Source organism: Cetorhinus maximus, chromosome 9 (assembly GCF_964194155.1).
Source record: "Cetorhinus maximus chromosome 9, sCetMax3.hap1.1, whole genome shotgun sequence".
NCBI lineage: Eukaryota > Metazoa > Chordata > Chondrichthyes > Lamniformes > Cetorhinidae > Cetorhinus > Cetorhinus maximus.
Window position 1 is genome coordinate 105,708,034 of NC_135887.1, and position 16,317 is coordinate 105,724,350.

At 41.9% G+C, this 16,317-nt stretch overlaps 1 protein-coding gene across 2 annotated transcripts in view; it reads left to right on the plus strand.

Moving 5' to 3' along the window:
• Nucleotides 1-3,362: 3,362 nt before the first annotated feature.
• The window catches only part of LOC144684882 (ethanolamine kinase 1), a 479,036-nt gene continuing 466,081 nt past the window's right edge, over nt 3,363-16,317 (plus strand). For both annotated transcript variants that reach the window (XM_078549246.1, XM_078549247.1), the window contains exon 1: nt 3,363-3,644. In XM_078549246.1, coding sequence (XP_078405372.1) covers nt 3,501-3,644 — 144 coding nt within the window. In that variant the 5' untranslated portion in view covers nt 3,363-3,500. The remainder of the gene's footprint in view (nt 3,645-16,317) is intronic.

A 16,317-nucleotide genomic window follows, 5' to 3' on the forward strand; every position in this document is an offset into this window, starting at 1 on the left:
GAAATGTACAAGATTCTGAGGGGGTTTGACAGGGTAGATGTTGAGAAGTTGTTTCCACTAGTGGGGGATTCTCGAACTAGGGGACATAATTACAGAATAAGGGGACAATCATTGAAAACTGAGATGCAAAGGAATTCCTTCTCTCAGAGGGTAGTGAGTATCTGGAATTCTCTACCCCAGAGAGTTGTGGAGGCTAGATCACTGAAAGTATTTAAAGAGGAGGTAGATAGATTTTTGAAATATCACGGAATTGAGGCCAAGAGGAGCTGGCACGAAAGTGGAGTTGAGGCCTGGGGCTAATCAGCCATGATCTTATTGAATGGTGGGGCAGGCTTGAGGGGCCGAATGGCCTACTACTGCTCCTATTTATTACATTCTTCTGTTCTTATGTTGGGCTGTCCATCTTAAAGCTTCAGCAGCATGTCTCTCTTTTCAACAATATTCCAGTTCTTCAGCTGCAGCCTAAGGTAGGACTTGTACAATTCCAGCATTACTTCTTTGATTTTTTATTTCTAAGGGCCTAGATACAAAATTAGTTTTGGATTTTGATTGGGCTTCAGCTCATCATCTCTAGTTTTTCCTAATGGTTGAATAGTATTACAAACACCTTGGAAAAGATTGCTTCCTTGCCTACTTTTAAGCTGAGAAATGGTGCATGTCGATGAATGCAAACGGAATAGGAAATAAAACAATTATTTCCTTTTTAAAGAATCCATTTGTTCATCTCGCTATAACTGTGTTCCATTGTTCTAAAAATGATACTCAGATTTATATGTGGTAGAATTTTAAGCAGTAGTGACAAACCTGCATTTTCTTAGGAAGGGTTTTAAGTTCTATTCTGGCAATTGTGCAATGCAGTTTGATCGCACAACATATTTATTAGACAATTGATGGTTGTTGCAATCTGAGCTTTCAGTCTGCGAAGCCAGGTGCCTGGCCTGTATACATTCTAACATTCATTGTAGCTATCCCCCCAAATTTCTCTACTGTTTTTGAGATATCTGCAGTTTTATTTAATATTTTCAAGTCTGTCTTTCTCCATTTTCTCAATCTGGTCTAGTTCTGAGTTTTGTAAATCTTTGACTATGCTTAGATGTGTAATTGTTACGGTCTTAGGATTTATAGATTTCTAAGTCTCTTTAATAGGAGTGTACTTAAATCTTTCCAACAATTCAAGGCAGAATTAATGAGCGATTTCAAGCCTTTCTACAATTTTAACTATGCTACTTTATTAATGAAGGGCAGACTGCAATGGCTAAGCTCTCACAAAAACTAGTTGAACATTAAATTAATTTCACTATAACAATGGCTATAAACATATGCAATTATGTTTTGCTTAAAGCTGTATAGCAGAAATCCAAATGTTTCAATTGCTGATGAAAGATGGGATGAAGCATTGTTCCCAGTGCAAAGAATCTCCTGTATGTAGGTCACTTAAAATTCTATACAGGGCTAGGGAAGATCAACATAAGCCAGAGACCATTAAATGCTTCATTGCCCTATTTATACCAGTGCAATTTTTTTCTTGATTTGTGAGTAGATGGGAGCACTTGTGCCACTTCTGATCATTTGAAAAAACATTTTGAGCAAACTCTGCTTTGAGTATACATTGCCATCAGTGTACTGGCCCACCCAACGTTCTTCATGGTGAATGCTTCTGTCAGCAGTCGAAACTCTGCCTCATTCACATTACCAGCTGACAGAAGTACTAGAAAAAAAATGGATATTGTCAAAGGCAGTGATCAAACTGAGTCTCTTCTATCGCAATGTGAAACAAGAAGGACTTGCAACAAAATCAGAAAATGCTGGAAAAACTCAGCTGGTCTAACAGCATCTGTGGAGAGAAAAACAGTTAACATTTCGAGTCTGTATGACTCTTCTTCAAGACTCTTCTTCAGAGCTCTTCTGGCTTGCAACAATATTGGATATCCTTTATAGAGCACAATATGGTCAGGAAGAAATAGAGGTAGAAATGTTTAGACCATTTAAAGTGATTTGCAGAAGTAATAGGGCTGTAAAAATTCTAACCATCCAGAGGAAGTTGGGATATTACTAACAATGACATTCAAAATGCGGATGAAGTTCATAGCGAATTGTCAAGTGATAGTGTGAACGACCAATGAGGAAAGTTGCAGCTTGCTATAAGTAACAAACCAACATGAATAAGTGACCTCAAGGTAAGAAGACATTTAAGAGCCATTGTTAATAATATAATTAGGCTTACAGTATAAATAGATAAAGAGAAAAACTAAATCAAAGTAAAAAATGTTGGATTGAAAACCATCTACTAATTAAAAACCTGCATCAATTTGCTAATTGAGTCTTTATATAAGGGAAGCATGCTGTACTCTGAAACTACTTGGAGTGTGGATAATGCAACAATGCTCTCCGTTACTGTAAAATCATACATGCACTGCCCTGCATATTCTATGTCTTTTATATAACTTTTTGCTGGAACTGTCTGCCCAAAGCAATGCTGGATATCTTGTTTCTTGACCCTGGATTAGACTTGGTGTCCTGCCTACTGGGAAAGTATGTGTGGAACACTTGCCTTGAATGAAATTGGGATGAATCCATTGTTCACCTGAGACTCAACCAGTAATACCAGACAGAAATGATTTTCACTAATTACCACAGCCCTTTACATCCCATCTGCATCCACTTATTGGGTTTAACAGAAACAAAAATTGGCCCCTATCACTCCTGGAGTGCATTCCCTTGCATGTCCTTCTGATCTTGGCTGAGCAGAGAGTGTTACTTTGTATTCCTCATGTATTATGTTTAGCACTACATGCCCTTGTGTGTCCCTTCTGGACTGTGGTTGAAGACAAGATGTCCCTCAGGAAATATAATTGGGTACAGAGTATCCATGTGTGTGTTCCTTGAGGAAAGCAATTAGCTTCTATGTGCCATTTTATGTTCCTCTCTGGATTTGGTTGGGTGTATGGTTTGAGGTATGTGTCCCTCCTGGGATATGTTTAATTGTAGTGTCTCCCCTAAGATATGTTTGGGTGTAGAGTGTACTCATGGGACCTTCCTAGAATGTGCTGGATGTTGGATGCAATCAACGGTTACTGCTGCATGTTTGGTTAGGTGTCACTGTGATCTCAGTATGGGGGATGCATTTGTGTATCGCCAGCAGATTATATTTGTGCGTCAACTGTCCTTAGGTTCCTTTACAAAGAACAGTTTGGAATGGAGTGTGGGAAAATTCTGGGAGGATTCTACATCTGCTGAATTAAGTATAAGTAATTGTTGGGTGTACTTGCTTGCCCTTCCTGGAATAAGAAGGGTGCCAGTGCCTGCCACCTCTAACTCCTCGAGTAAGCTGGTTATCTTGGGTTGTCCCATCCTGGAATCTTGCTGGGTGTCCTCGCAGATGTCGCCCAGTGTGTCGGCTGCCAATTGTCCAGGAGGTCAGTGGCCGGGTCCCGCTGCAATCAGAACACTGCACTTGCACAAAGTCGCTCAAATTGCAAGCCAGTGCTTGCTTGGAGAGAATGGAGAGTTCTGCTGCAGCCAGCCCGGTCATTGGAACCAAATATCTCGACATCTTTGTGGACGAGAAGGAGCCGAGAAACGGGATTGAAGCTCTCCTGAAGGAACTGCGGCCACTTTGGAAAGCGACGGAAGTTAAGTTGAAGGCAAGTAACAAGTTAATTGGATCAAAACACTGCACTGCTACTACCCAAGGGTGGAGTCAGGCTCTAAATATCAACTGCAAGTAAAAATAGGATTTCTTACTTGCTTGAAGCACCGACTTGGAGTGACCATATCAGATAAATTGTTTGAGCACAAGAGTGGCTTTTGAAACTTCCTTTAAAGGTTCTCAGCGCATCTTTCAGATCTATAATCTGTAACGAGATTAACACGGATGTTCTGTTTTAAAAGTAAGGTATATTTTGCTGAAAAAAATGGCCTTTACTATAGAGAGGAAGGCATTATATGGAGCAATTGGAAGTTGTACGTGAGTTTATTCAAATACAGTTTGCCCCGGAGCTGCCTGTGACACAAGGGCTGGCACCACTTCACCATTGAATGAGAAAACCTCAGCAGGCAAAATCACAGCCAGAAATCGGACAAGGAACTGCTTATACAGTCAAGGGAACCTATCTTAAAGATTCCCTAGTGACCTTTTTAATAATTTCCGTATGCATTAGAAACAGAGGCACAAGGGAAACGTAGAGACATAGAAAATAGGAGCAGGAGTAGGCCATTCGGCCCTTCGAGGCTGCTCAGCCATTCTGTATGATCATGGCTGACCCTCTATCTCAACCCGATACTCCCACACTCTCCCGGTACCCCTTGGCGCCTTTTGAGTTCAGAAATCTATTTCCTTCTTAAATGTATTCAGTGACTTGGCCTCCACAGCCTTCTGTAGTAGAGAATTCCATAGTTTCACCACCCTCTGAGTGAAGAAGTTTCTCCTCATCTCAGTCCTAAATGGCCTAACCCATAACCTGAGACTGTGACTCCTTGTTCTAGGTCCCAGGCAGAAGAAACATCATCCCTGCATCCAGTCTGTCCATCCCTGTCAGAATTTTATACATTTCAATGAGATCTCCTCTCATTCTTCTAAACTCCAGTGATTACAGGCCTAGTCGGCCCAATCTCTCCTCATATGACAATCCTGCCATTCCAGGAATCAGTCTGGTGAACCTTCGCTGCACTCTCTTTATGGCAAATATAACACTTCTTAGGTAAAGAGACCAAAATTGCACACACTACTCCAGGTGTGGTCTCATCAAGGTCCTGTGCAGCTGCAGTAAGATATCCTTGCTCCTGTACACAAGTCCTCTCGCAATGAAGGCCAACATACCATTTGCCTTCTTTATTGCTTGTTGCACTTGCATGCTTGCTTTCAGTGATTGGTGTACAAGGACACCCAGGTCCCTTTGTACATCAACATTTCCCAATCTATCACCATTAAATAATTATCTGCCATTCTGTTTTCCTACTGAAGTGGATAACTTCACACTTATCCACGTTATACTGCATCCGTCATGTATTTGCCCACTCACTCAACCTGTCCAAATCCCTTGAAGCCTCTTAACACCATCCTTGTTGCTCACATTCCCACCAAGTTTCATGTCATCAGCAAACTTGGAAATATTACATTTGGTTCCCTCGTCCAAATCATTGATGTATATTGTGAATAGCTGGGGCCAAGCACTGATCCCTGTGGTACCCCATTAGTCACTGCCTGCCACTCTGAAAAAAACCCAACTATTCCTACTCTGTTTCCTGTCTGCTAACCAATTCTCAATCCATGTCAATATATTACCCCCAATCCCATGTGCTTTTAATTTTACACACTAACCTGTTATGTGGGACTTTATCAAAAGCTTTCTGGAAATCCAAATACTCCACATCCACTGGTTCTCCCTTATCTATTCTGCTAGTTACATCCTCAAAAAACTCCAGTAGGTTTCACAAACATGATTTCCCTTTCATAAATCTATGCTGACTTTGTCTAATCCTGTTGATATTTTCTAAGTGTCCTGTTATCACATCCTTTATAATAGACTTTAGTATTTTCCCTGCTACTGATGTTAGGCTAACTGGCCTGTAATTGCCTGTTTTCTCCATTCCCTCCTTTTCAAATAGTGGGGTTACATTTGGAACCCTCCAATCTGCCAGGACTGCTCCAGAACCTACAAAATTTTGGAAGATGACAACCAACACATTCACTATTTTCATGGCCAAGAACAATCTCCTCTTTAAGTTTATACATTTCTACACATTAATATATGTATATTAATAAAAGCTGCAACATCTAACAGTTGTTATTCCTCTGAAACCAGGAAGAAACACACATCAGAAAATACATCAATAACAATATAATTTCACCAAATTTACAGAGCCTGAAACAGTCATTTTCTATAGTTTGTTATTAATATAATGAGTAAACCTGATCAAATCAGATTCAAGTACCAACGATATGAGTCTGCTTTGAAGGTGACAGTGAATTTTGCTGCCAAGTCTCATTGGATAACAATGCCGCTGTTATAAGGATAAGTGGACTTAAATTTGAGAGACTTACTGACAAGGTGAGGTGGGTAATACAATCATTTGGCACCTATTGCTGCTGACTTGATATTAGCCTTCGTACAGTGTTTGGAGCTGGGTAATGAAACACCAAAATCTTTGAGAATTGTGAGTCATTGGAAGGGGAGAACCCTGTTTTGAGTCTTTTAGTAAGATTATGTGATTCCAGAGGTTCAATATTTGAGAGGCCAGGGGAAAATCTGAAACTGTACAACTATAGTGTTGAGTTTAGCTTGAATTGATAGCAGTACATCTGGTGGTTGATTTTAAAGGAATCCCTAGCTGAGCTTCAAACCATACTATTCATCACTATTTCTAAAATGTTGCCTACGTCTGCACTCATCTGAATCCCTCCAATACTGAAACTCTTATTCACAACCAGACCCAAATACTTCTTGCTAAGTTCCCATCATGTAAATGCCAATTGGTCTTTGCCCTCAAGCTATATAACCATTTGTTTCCGTCTCTCCTATGGTCCTTCATGGACAATTATCTTACCTATGCTTAACTATTTTTTTCCTGTTCTGAAATGTCTTACTTGCCCACTGCCTCCATCCTCGTTGACCCAACATTGGCTGCTAGCTTCTGTCATATTAGGATTAAAATCCTCAGTCCCACCATGTTCTTGTCACATCTTATGACTTCAACCATCTCAGGCATTATCTCCCTTCTGTCACTTTGTTCCTTTGACTCTGATCATTTATGCATCACCTCTTCACATTGCCACACCACTAGTGGCACAGTCTTCAGCCACTTTGGTCCTGTACTCTGGAAATCCGAGTCTAAACTCTTTTTAAAAATTCTTTTGTAGGACGTGAGTAATGCTGGCAAGGTCAGCATTTGTTGCCCAACCCTTACTGCTATTGAGAAAGTGGTAGCCAGCCACTTTCTTGAACCGCTGCAGCCCATCTGGTGTAGGCACAGGCACAATGCTGTTGGGAAGGGAGTTCCAGGATTTTGGCCCAGTGACAGTGAAGGAACGGTAATGCAATTCCAAGTCAGGATGGTGTGTGGATTAGAGGGGAACTTGCCAGTGATGTTTCTCCCATGTGTTTGCTGCCCTTGTCCTTCTAGGTGTTAAAGGTTGTGGGTTTGGAAGGTGCTGTCGGAAGGGGCTTGGTGAGTTGCTTGTATCTTGCTTGTACAAGAGTTCATCTTATATATGGCGCACACTTCTACCACTGTGCATCGGTGGTGGAAGGGGTAAATGTTTAAGGTGGTGGATGGCTCAAGTGGGCTGCTTTGTCCTGGATGCTGTTGAGCTTATTAAATGTTGTTGGATCTGCACTCATCAAGGCAAGTGAATCCTGAATCCTCCACCATCAACATCCTGGGAGTTACCAATGACTAGAAACTGAACTGGATCAGCCATATAAATACTGTGGTGACAAGAGCAAGTCAGAGGCTGGGAATTCTACAGTGAGTAATTCACCTTCTTAGTCTGCAAAGTCTGTTCATTGTCTACAAGGCACAAGTCTGGAGGCTGGATCAGTCCAAGCCTGAACGAGGACTGACTGCATGTGGACATGGATTACTTCACTACCTAAGTAGTCAGGAATGGAACTGAACATTGTGCAATGATAAGCAAACGTCCACATTCCTGACCTTATGATGGAAGGGAGGTCATTGATGAAGCTGTTGAATATGGTTGGACCTGGGCTGCTACCCTGAGGAACTCCTGCACATATGTTCAGGGGCTGAGATGACTGGCCTTCAACTATCACAATCATCTTCCTTGTTCCTAGGAATGACCCAACATTGACCCAAACTGATCATTGGAGAGTTTCCCCCGATTCCCACTGACTTCAATTTTATTAGGACCCCTTGATGTTGCACTCAGTCAAATACTGCTTGATGTCAAGGACAGTCACTCTCACCTATCCTATCGAGTTCAACTCTTTTGTCCATGTTTGGACTAAGGTGTAATAAGACAAGGAGCTGAGTGGCCCTAGCAGAATCCAAAGTCTGTCCATTATCTACAAGGCATGAGCATCAGTGAGCAGGTTATTACTGAATAAGTGCTGCTTAGAGCACTGGCGGTGACACCTTCCATCATTTTGCTGATGATCGAGAGTAGACTTTTTTACACATTGTCGGGTAGATGCCAGTGTTGTAGATGTACTGGAACAGCTTGGCTAGAGCCCTAGCTAGTTCTGGAGCAGAGGTCTTCAGTACCACTGCTGGGGTGTTGTCAGGGCCCTTAGCCTTTGCAGTATCAAGTGTCTTCAGCCATTTTAAGATATCACGTGGAAGGTCTGAAGACAGGCGTATATTGAAGACTCAGGAGGAAGCCAAGCTGGATCATCCATTCAGCACTGCCGAAAATGGTTGCAACTGCTTCAGCCTTCTATTTTGCACAAACGGGCTGGGGTCTACTATTATTCAGGATAGGGATGTTCGTGGATCCTCCTCCACCTATTAGTTGTTTAATTGTCCACCACCATTCATGACTGGACTTGGCAGGACTGCAGAGTTTCGATCTGATCCATTGGCTGTGGGATTGCTTAGCTGTTGTTTATCACACGATGCTTCCGTTGTTTAGCATATAGTCCTGTGTTGTAGCTTCACCAAATTGGCACTTCATTTTTCAGTATGTCCGGTGCTACTCCTGGCTTGCTTTCCTGCACACCCCATTGAACCAGGGCTTGATGGTAATGATAGAGTAGGTGATATGCCAGGCCATAAGGTTACAAACTGTGGGTGAATATAATTCTGCTGCGGGTGATGAACCACAGTACCTCATGGATGCCCAATTTTGAGCTTCTAAATTTGTCCTGAATCTATCCTAATTATCACAGTGGTAGTGCCACACAAGATAATGGATGGTATCCTCAGTGTGAAGATGGGACTTTGTCTCCATAAGTCTGTTTGTTGTTCAGTCCCACCAATACTGTCATGGACAGATGCATCTATGACAGGTAGATTGGCGAAGGCAAGCTGAGGTCATTTTTTTTTCCTCTTGTTGGTTCCCTCACCACCTTCTTAAACTTCTCTGCCTCTTGACCTCCCTCTCCTCCTTTAAGACACTTAAAACCTACTTCTTTGATCAAACTTTTGGTTATCTGCCCTAATATATCTTTATGTGACCCAGTGTCAATGGCTCGGTGTCAAACTTTGTTTGGAAACACTTCTGTGAAGTGCCTTGGGACATTTTGTTCCTCTTTAAAAACATATTTAAAACCTATCTTTTCAACCAAAACTTTGGTCCCTCTCACTTCCCCACCTATTTCTCTTTGTGAATCACCTTGGAATTTCTTGTTCTGATAGAGATGTTGTATCAGAGCAGCATTTAAATCCATTAAACTTTGTCACTTATACAAATTTCTGTGTCACAAATGCTGAATTTCAATTTTGAAACAGTTAATGTAATGCAGATTAGATAGATATAGTTTATATACACACATATAAATTTGAGTAAACCTGAGGCCATCTAAAACTCTGCTGCCCATTTCCTTATTCGCATCAAGTCCTTGTTCACCTTTCAATCCTGTGATCACAACAGGATCCTGATCAAGTAACAGCTTTGATTTTAAAATCTCACCATTGTTTTCAAATCTCTCCATGGCCTCACCCCTGCCTAGTTTTGTAATCTCCTCCAGCCCCATAATCCCCTAAAATATCTGCATTGATTTAATTCTGGCTATTGAACATTTCCAATTTTAATTGCTCCACTATTGGACCCGTCAGTCACCTAGGTTGTAAACTCTGTAATTCCATCCCCACATCTCTCTGGCTCTCTACCTCACTTTCTCCCTTTAAGACACTCCTTAAAACCTACCCATTTGGCTGTGCCTTTGATGGCTCAGTGTTATATTTTGTTTTATAATGCTCCTGTGAAGTGTCTTGGTATATTTTATAACATTAAAGGTGCTAAATAAATATCGGTTGTTGTATATATATATATATAAGAGCTCTCTTATGAGGGACCACTGTCATATAAAACAGTGAAAATTGGCAGGACATGTTCTGTGACCTGAAATGGAAGACTACCTGCTGAATACATCCAGCACCCAGGCTCTGTGTGTAATTAATGATCATTCCAGTTAGGGCAAGGAAATTGTGCAACATCTTAATCAATGCTATCTGATGTTAAAGGAGCTAATAAATACATATCCAAAACTTCAGTGTAGTGCTTCAGAACAAATGCAAAAAACTCAAAGAAAACATGCGAAAAACATGACTTTTTAACATCCCATTTGTTTTATAATTATGAAAACATGATCAGCTATACTGTTCCGAACAATCCATTTTAGCAATCTGTAATAACCCTGTTGTAAATCTTGTTGAATTAGCCAAAATCTGCCACACAGGCCATTGCAAGTACTTAACCTGTTGAGCTGTGATGTAACTCATTGATATTTTTGTATTCTGATGGATGGAACCAATACAATATGTTTACCATCCCATTTCTGGGACCTGGGAGGGAGGTGTGTCATCTGGAGCTCCTCTCGCAGAGACATAGAGCATCAAAGTAGTAAGGTTGACTGCTCTGTTTTCTTTTACGATAATGGTGACTGCACTTGAAAGTAATTTATTTGGCTGTGAAGCTCTTTGGGACATCTTAAAAGCATTAACGACATGATAAAAATGCACATTCTTTCTTTCCCTGAAAACCGTGGGAGAGTGGCATGACCTACCATCATGATTTCTTTTTTTCTAATATTTAAACTCAGCATTTGGAGTCTGATGTTCCATTTTTGTAAGTGCAATGGGGTGGGACTTCTGGCCTTCCAATGGCCCTGACTTAGTCTAATCAGAATTCACAGGGTCAAGTCATTTCCATATGACTGGGTGGGACAAGCGTGAGTTCAGCCAGCAATTTATACAGTAAACCTGAAAGGCCCAGGAATTTCCTGGGATGGAGGAATGACATCTGGAGAGAAGGAGCTGCAGCATTTAAAACTGGACTGGGCTTAAAACAGGACCGCCAGACAGGAAGGTGAATAAAGGGCTCCAATAGGAACAAAAAAATAGTAGAGCAGCAAAATTATATAAATTTTCCTCTGACTAAAATTAAGCAGAGAAGCATAGAATAGTGTGTTGCGGGTGATAAGAGATCTACCAATGCGGCGGTTGGGACCATGTGGAAGCAGGTAGCACAGGCAGTGAATGGCAACCCTCAGAATCTCCTTCTATTGGAGGAAGAAATTGAATGATCTCAACCAACCATTCTTCTATATCTTAAACTTCTCAAACTACAAGCCAATAATAACCCAAAAAGTGCAGCAACAAAATTAAGAGTATAATCATGTGAACTAACTGAACTGAACAGACTGCCTTCATATGGAACAATTATATTAAATCACAGTAGTAGGTATCCCTAGTGAAGAATCATATCCGATATGCAAACTCCCTTAGAAAAGTGATGTGATTTCTCCAATAATCAGCTATTTATTTTATTCATTCATGGCATGTGGGCTTTGCTGGCTGGGCCAGTATTTATTGCCCATCCCTAGTTGCCCTTGAGAAGGTGGTGGTGAGCGGCCTTCCAGAACTGTTGCAGTCCATGTGGTGTAGGTACGCCCACAGTGCTGTTAGGAAGGGAAAATAATAAAGTAGTGTGCGCCTGAAAATAACAACCACTCTGTTCTCATTCAGGAGAAAAGTACAAATAATTCATGGGAGTGACAGGAGGACGAATTATAGATCTTCATCCATTACTCCAGCAGCAGGAGGAGTCAATTGAAATACAGGAATCACACTCAGCTCAGGCTGAGGAAGGAGGTCCTGCACTCATAGCTTGTGCAGAACAAGTTGTAATGTTCAAATTCAGTGTGAAACTCATAATCTGACGGAGACTCTTGCATGTTCAGAACAGGAAAGCTGAAGTGGCTAGCATGGAATTCAATGCATTTCTCATGAGAGATGGATATAAGAAAGAAGCAGAGAGAAATAATGGTTGGACCAGTAACAGATTGAACAGCCAACAGAAAGTTGCATGCATCAGCACTCCAGTTCTCACTCAGACTCACCAGCCGAAGTAGCCATTCAGGGGATATGAAAAGTTTAAATGAGAAGTGGGCACACTGTGCCGCTAAACACACGAAAAGTTCAGAGAAAGAGACAGTGGAAATGGAGAACGGTGCTCTAGAGTGGAGGCTAAGGAATTGTCAGCCTCCAACTGATGAGCTTTACAATGATAATCTCAGGTGTCCTGTGTGAAAAGAAGGATGCTAACGGAGCAGCAGGTTCACATGGAGGCACTGAAAAACCTCTCTGAAAAACTGCAGTGGATAGCAGGGATGTGGCAGATTTCAAAGATATCCATGCTGGCAACATTAGAGAGGGCTTTTCAACAATGCAGAATAGACTGGAATGCTGACATTGAGGTCTTGCATGATGGAATGGAGAGAATGAAGACAACGGTGCCTTCCAAATTCCAAGATCTTCAGATTACCATTTTGGAAGGTTTGCAGGATTTTCAGAGTAGTCCCTCCTAGGAATTAAAGTTTATTAGTCATTCTGTAAGTTCCGTTTTCTTGCCAATCAATTGCAGTCAAAATCCTAATGTCATGCCTAGTGGGAGAGCAGAAAATGACTTTGACAATTTAACAGTTTCTCAGGTGACAGCATCACCAGCCCCTTCAGATGCCTTCATGGGTAAAAGAAGGTGAATAGGTCAAGGTGTGAAGATTCCAAGCCAGAGAAGCAGTCAGTTACAGGTCCAGTCAGCAGCCCTGAGAGAAGGGCCACCTACGTCCCATGATGTTCATAGTCATATAGATCAACTTTCCGTATTGTAGAGCTGGCTCATGGGTGGCACTTAGAAGCGTTAGAAATAGGACTGAGGAAACTGTGAGAAAACATCGGGAGAACGCTGGAGGATAGTGCAGGCCTTCACAAGGGTTCTAAGTCTTCCCTTCAGATTGCCAATGGTCTATTCAATTTTAATTTGAGTGTAGTTTTAAGCCTTGTCACATTCCTCTGCTTCATCAGTGTTCCTTCTGATGATAGAAAACATACTTGTATTGGATACCCCTTGTCTCCAAGATGCCAGCCTGTGCTTTGTGCTTGATTCTGAAAGAATGAAAAGCATTGAACTGCTGAAGAATGAATGAATCATATCAATACTGGGAAACTCATACTCATAACAGTGCCCACAATATCCACAGGATTAGAATCCTGACAATTACGCTGGGCATAGCGCAAAACTCCACCGTTGACCTGCTGATGATTTTAGGATCAATGGGAAGAACCTGCTGGAGAATTCTTTCTTTGAGAGGGCATCTGTGATGCCCCTTGTTGAAGATCCTGCAAACTCAGCAGGTAATGTCAGGCCAGGTGGATGTTATGTTCCCTTCCCTGGAAAGCAGTAGATAGTGTCATTAAAATCTGAATGGGACTGCATTTAAATAAATATATCATTGAAATAAAGCTCAACAATGCTTCTAGTGTAGCCTCATTTTATCCCTGAAGTCACATTTTGCACAATTCCACAGACAGCAAATCAGGTGCATATGGTCAATTATATGCAAATGTCCACTGGAAACAAGTCTCTGTGCTGCCAGCAGAACCTCATACAATTTACCTTATTGTATATTTAGGTTTAGAAATTTAGCCAGATAGCACCATTTTAAAGGGACAAAACAACTTCCTAATCCTCCAATATGGTGGGCCAATACAGATGTAAATTATAAGTTGAAAATGTGCTGCCTGCCTTGTTGGCAAAAGCCAAAAAGATCAGTGTGTAGTGCCTACTCTAGGAACAGATATTAGGCCCTTAGCACACACAAATAAAGAGCCCAATGCCAACTTAAGGTCTCCACTTCAAGATTGGCTTGCCCTGAAGGTAAACCATGTCTATGTGTAACAGAAGTATTCCTCTCCACCCGACATTAAAAGAATCTGGATGCTACTGCTCCTGCTAACATTTTTCTGGCTGCCAATCACCCATTCGACACCTCCCCCCCACCCCCACCGACCCCCACCACATCCCGTTCACCAATTGTCACCTTATTATGGCCTATGCCCTTTATTTTTGAAAATATGATTTTTCAACTTCCAGCTAATTGGACATTTTGCAGTTTGAACTGAGACAGTGCAAGCTGCTTAAAAATGGAAGGCCACATTCCGAGCTGAAGATGAGAAACTAACAAATCACCCTCAGGAGAGTGTGAAGAGAAAGACATCTCCTATAATTCAGACACCCATCAAAACTTGTAACTACCTAAGGAAGAGATATTAAAAATGCAAAGTACTGGATATTGAAACAATGGCTGCCACAAACAGACACACCCAAAGCCCCTTGGAAATGCACAATGGATGAGGTATCTCAAGGCAAGTCTGCCAGCCACTAGAGAGAGAGATTGCAAGTGATACAGGTGGTGTCAAGGAAGTCTTCAGCAGAGGAAACAAGCCGAGGGCTGCTCTCTCTCCCTCTGTCTCTTTTGGAATAAGAATGTTACCCAGTTCGAGAAGCCAACCAACCAGAAACTTACCAGCAAACCAAGATGTCATAATACGAGCAACATCTTCTGTATCTAACCGCACTCAAGAAACAAGCTAACCTAAATTGGCCACAATGTTTACAATCTACGCCTCAAGGACAATCAAAGGACATTTAACTGTATATTCTTTTACCTTCTTTTATTGGACTCTAACTCTCCTTATTTCTGATATGTATGTTTGTGTGTGTGGGCCCTAATGATTGCACGAGGGCTGAATGCTTGACGTCACATTTTTATTATTTTTCTAAGATTTAATAGTTAATAAATTTGCTCTTTCTTTGACTCAAGAAAACCTTGTTTTACTGGCTCCTCGTTGTTCACAACTTAAATAGTTAAATACATTCTGATTTAGAAAAGGCATATCCTTGTGAAAAATAAACTTAAACCTTTGTTGTGATCAACCGAGAAGGTTGAATAGAGGGAAGCCAGTCCTTGGCCATAACAACCTCCTGTTGTTCCCTCCCCTCCATTACCTGAGGCAGTTGCTAGCATTGCAGTGGCCCAATCTTCAACTGCGCTAATCGTGCAAGTTATCTTTTGATGGAAATGAGGTCTGAGGCCCAAACCTGGGGAGGTGGGGTGGCGGGGGCGGTGGGGGAGGGTTGGGGAGGGGGGGGGGGGGGTGGGGGAGGGGGCGGTGGGGGAGGGGGTGGGGGGGGAGCAATTCAGGCCCCACCATTTAGCCAGAGGGATGGTGCCTTGTGCTCCTATGCCCAAAATTATATATGTAAGAACTTCTAGGGCCAGCATTTTAAGCTCGTATGCCAGTGTGCGTCCAACATGCATGAGCATGAAATAGCGCGCGGTGACGTCAGGTAAGTGTCCTGACGCTATTACGCAATCGCGCGATATTTCAGTCGGCAGGCATGTGCGGGAATCAGCAGCGCACCCGCCGACAATTAAGAGGGCTGTTAAGCCCATTAATTAACTTATTATAGTGAGATTTTCTCTGCGCGTCGTACCCTATGGTTGGCAGGCGGGAGAATAGGCCAAGCGGCATTTGCATTTTTTGCGAAACCTCATCCATGGGCGGGATAAGGTTTCGAACAGTGATTTAAAAAAAAAAGATTTTTAAAACTCATTTTTAACATGTCCCTGCTCATGTGACAGAGTCATGAGGGAACATGTTTTCCTTATTTTTGAATTCTTTATTTTTAATGTTGAAATCTTCAGCTCCCTGAGGCAGCTCTGTTCCTTCAGGGAGCTTTCACTGAGCACAACCCTGCGTGTGTGCAAACTTCAGCACTCGTGCTTCTTCTGCCCCCACACCAGCAGCGTTGAGGCTATCAGAGCGCGTTTCATGCTGCCTAGCTATTAATTGGCCAGTCAGCGTGAAATTGCGGTCGGGGCCTGATCGTGAGTGGCGGCCTGTTGTATGGCCACTCCCGGGCCCGCTCGCAGTGCCCGCCCAATGAGGTAAAAATTCTGCCCTAGGCATTAGTTTCCCCTGGGATGTACAAAGCACCAAGTCTAGCTTTTTCTAATGACATCTACACTCTACTACTTAGCTTAATTGGTTTAGATATCAACTTTCAATATAACATAGCAGCTAGATGAAAAATTATGCAGAATAACAGCAATCCTAATAAGTGCTGCATTTCCCCCAACGCTAACGTAAGTATGAAATGCTGGAATACTCAGATGGTCTTGCAGCATCTGTGGAGAGGGAACCAAAGGTCATGACTTGAAATGTTAATTCTGTTCTCTCTCCACAGATGCTGCCTGACCTGCTGAGTATTTCCAGCATTTTCTATTGCTAACACAGATTTCCAGCATCTGCAGTATTTTGCTTTAGGACTAACATAAGCAGTCTTTATTCAAT